The sequence below is a fragment of the Arachis ipaensis genome, unplaced genomic scaffold (genome assembly GCF_000816755.2).
Source record: "Arachis ipaensis cultivar K30076 unplaced genomic scaffold, Araip1.1 Aipa322, whole genome shotgun sequence".
In the NCBI taxonomy this organism is placed as follows: Eukaryota; Viridiplantae; Streptophyta; class Magnoliopsida; order Fabales; family Fabaceae; genus Arachis; species Arachis ipaensis.
Genome location: NW_015496054.1, coordinates 1 through 2,394, shown reverse-complemented (window position 1 = coordinate 2,394; position 2,394 = coordinate 1). Strand labels below are relative to the sequence as shown.

The following is a 2,394-nucleotide window of genomic DNA, read 5'->3' as shown; positions in this document are numbered from 1 at the left end:
AGTTAGCATAATACCACAGAATGATCAACATTTTCTATCTCAACATTCTTTTGAAATTGATAATCCTTTGTCTCCTCACTCTCCTGACATTTCTAAATTAGAATAAATTAGAATCTGAGGTGTTAAGTGATCCTGTTAACCCTCAAAGTCAAAATTTAATATTTAGATATTTCTTTTTACTATTTAACTTTTGAGTTTGTATTTTGATAAGATCATATGAATTTGGTTGATGATTTTTTGTGTAGTGTTTTAAATTTGGAAAATATTTTAGGATGTTTATTTATAATTTATTTATTATTTTATTCTATAACGGTTTTTTCGGTTGAACCATCGGTTGGACCGGTTGGACCAGTAAACCAGTGAACCAGTGACTAGAGCGGTTTGATGATCGGTCCTGTTTTTAGAACCTTATTTACAAGTATAAAATAACAATTGTTAGACCAGCCCTATGCCAGTAATTAACAATTGTTAGACCAGCCCGGTTTTTGGAGTGTTACCGGTTCAAAACGAAAGGCCTCCAAACGCCGTCTTTTTTATTTTTTCATTAAAAAAAAACAGATTCAGAAATCAAAATCCCCTCTTTGATAGATACCCTTTGGCCCTTTCTCCCTCTGAAAACTTGGAAAGAAGTATAGAACTCAAAAACCCAACCCTAAACCCTCTTCGATACCCAGCCACCATCCCACTTTCATCACCGAACCCTTGCCGCCGGGTGGAACTGCCGTTGTCGCCATCACTTCTCATTCTTCCGTTGCCGCCACTTCCCTTCCTCCCTCGCCGCCGGTAAGCACTGCTGCTTCAATATATTTTTGCTTGTTTTGTAATAATGCTGATTCTGAGTTGCTGAGATAATGATACTGAATTACTGATTTTGTTAATTTTTGCTTATTCTGAGTTGCTTATTTTCTGAAATAATATTGTTGCTGGATTTCTGATTTTCTAATTTCATGAGTTAATTTTACTGATGGTTAATTTATTTAATTTGTTGAATGCTGGTGCGAATCTGAATTCAATTTAATTTTCATTCTGAGTTTGGAATTGGATTCAATTTAGTTTTTGTTGCTTATGTGTTGAAAAAGTGGCATTATTCTTTACAATAAACGGTACCTGAAGCCTGCAGTGCGATGAGTGAATCCATGTTTATGGCTGCTGCGTTAAACCCTCCCAAAACCCCCTTCAAAATCATCCTCACACCCGCTCTTCTGCCTCCCCCAACCTCCTCCGCACTCACTTTCAAACCAAACAACAACTTCCCCACACTCTCCGTCGCCGCACAACCACAACAACAAGAACACGCCGCTCTACTCGACACTCTTCGCAACAGCACACGCAAGAACCAAGTGCTCCAATCCATCAGAACCACATCCCCCTTCAACTGCCTCTCCGAAACAAATCTTCACCATACGGTTCCCGCCCTTACCTCCAAAACCAGGGGAAAGGTGCATATTTCCTTCTTTAATCCCTCTCCAATTTATCTACTCATTAATACAAATGAATGGAAATCGAGATTTCTAGTAAAATTGCAACAGTAATATAAAAGCAGAAAACATTGTACTAAAAAAAATCATTTGAAAAATTGATGAATTTGTTTACTTGTGGTCTTATGGCACAGGTTAGAGACATATATGATAGTGGAGAGTACCTTGTTTTGGTTACTACTGATCGCCAGAGTGCATTTGATAGAATCCTTGCTTCAATTCCCTTCAAGGGACAGGTTTTGTGTTCTTATTCTCTATCCTTGTTCTTTGTATGAACAGTTTACTTGGTTGATCATGGATCACACTCAATGTTCTTTATTACCACTTGCAGGTTCTTAACCAGACAAGCTTGTGGTGGTTTGAGAGAACCCAGCATATAACTGCTAATGCCGTTGTGTCCACTCCTGATCCTAATGTTACCATAGCAAAGAAATGTTCTGTTTTCCCTGTTGAGTTTGTTGGTGAGTATTTTGTTAATTGGTATTTCGAATTGGTGCTTGCATACACATTTTATCAAATGATTTCAATGGCTATGAATTGGCATATATGCTTGGTATAGGTTGTGGAGGAGGAGTTAGTTTGCTGAAAATGATAGCTTGAAAAGTACGATAGAAATAGAATATATTTCCCCGGAGCAACTAGGATAAAAGTAAACATTGCATTTATCATTAAGTGCTCTAAGTTTATTCATGCTACCCAAACTTTAACATGCTAAGTTCATTCTTTATTCATGTTGCTATCAATATTATCAAAATATTTTCTTTACAAAAGCGGAGATGATGATTCTAGAAACTGTTTGTTGACACTTTATTACTGTTGGTTTGTAGCTAGAGGCTTTGTGACCGGAAGTACTGATACTTCATTATGGACAGTCTACAATAAAGGCATCCGGAACTATTGTGGCAATGCCCTCCCA

General features: G+C 37.3%; 1 protein-coding gene across 1 annotated transcript; it reads left to right on the top strand.

Annotated features, from left to right (window-relative positions):
- Positions 1–9: 9 nt before the first annotated feature.
- Positions 10–2,380, top strand: LOC107624680 (phosphoribosylaminoimidazole-succinocarboxamide synthase, chloroplastic; the record flags this gene model as incomplete). Its single annotated transcript, XM_016327136.2, has 5 exons — positions 10–783; positions 1,114–1,439; positions 1,613–1,714; positions 1,810–1,939; positions 2,306–2,380. Coding segments are annotated over exons 2-5 (622 nt in total), but the record flags the coding sequence as incomplete, so codon positions are not given.
- Positions 2,381–2,394: the final 14 nt, after the last annotated feature.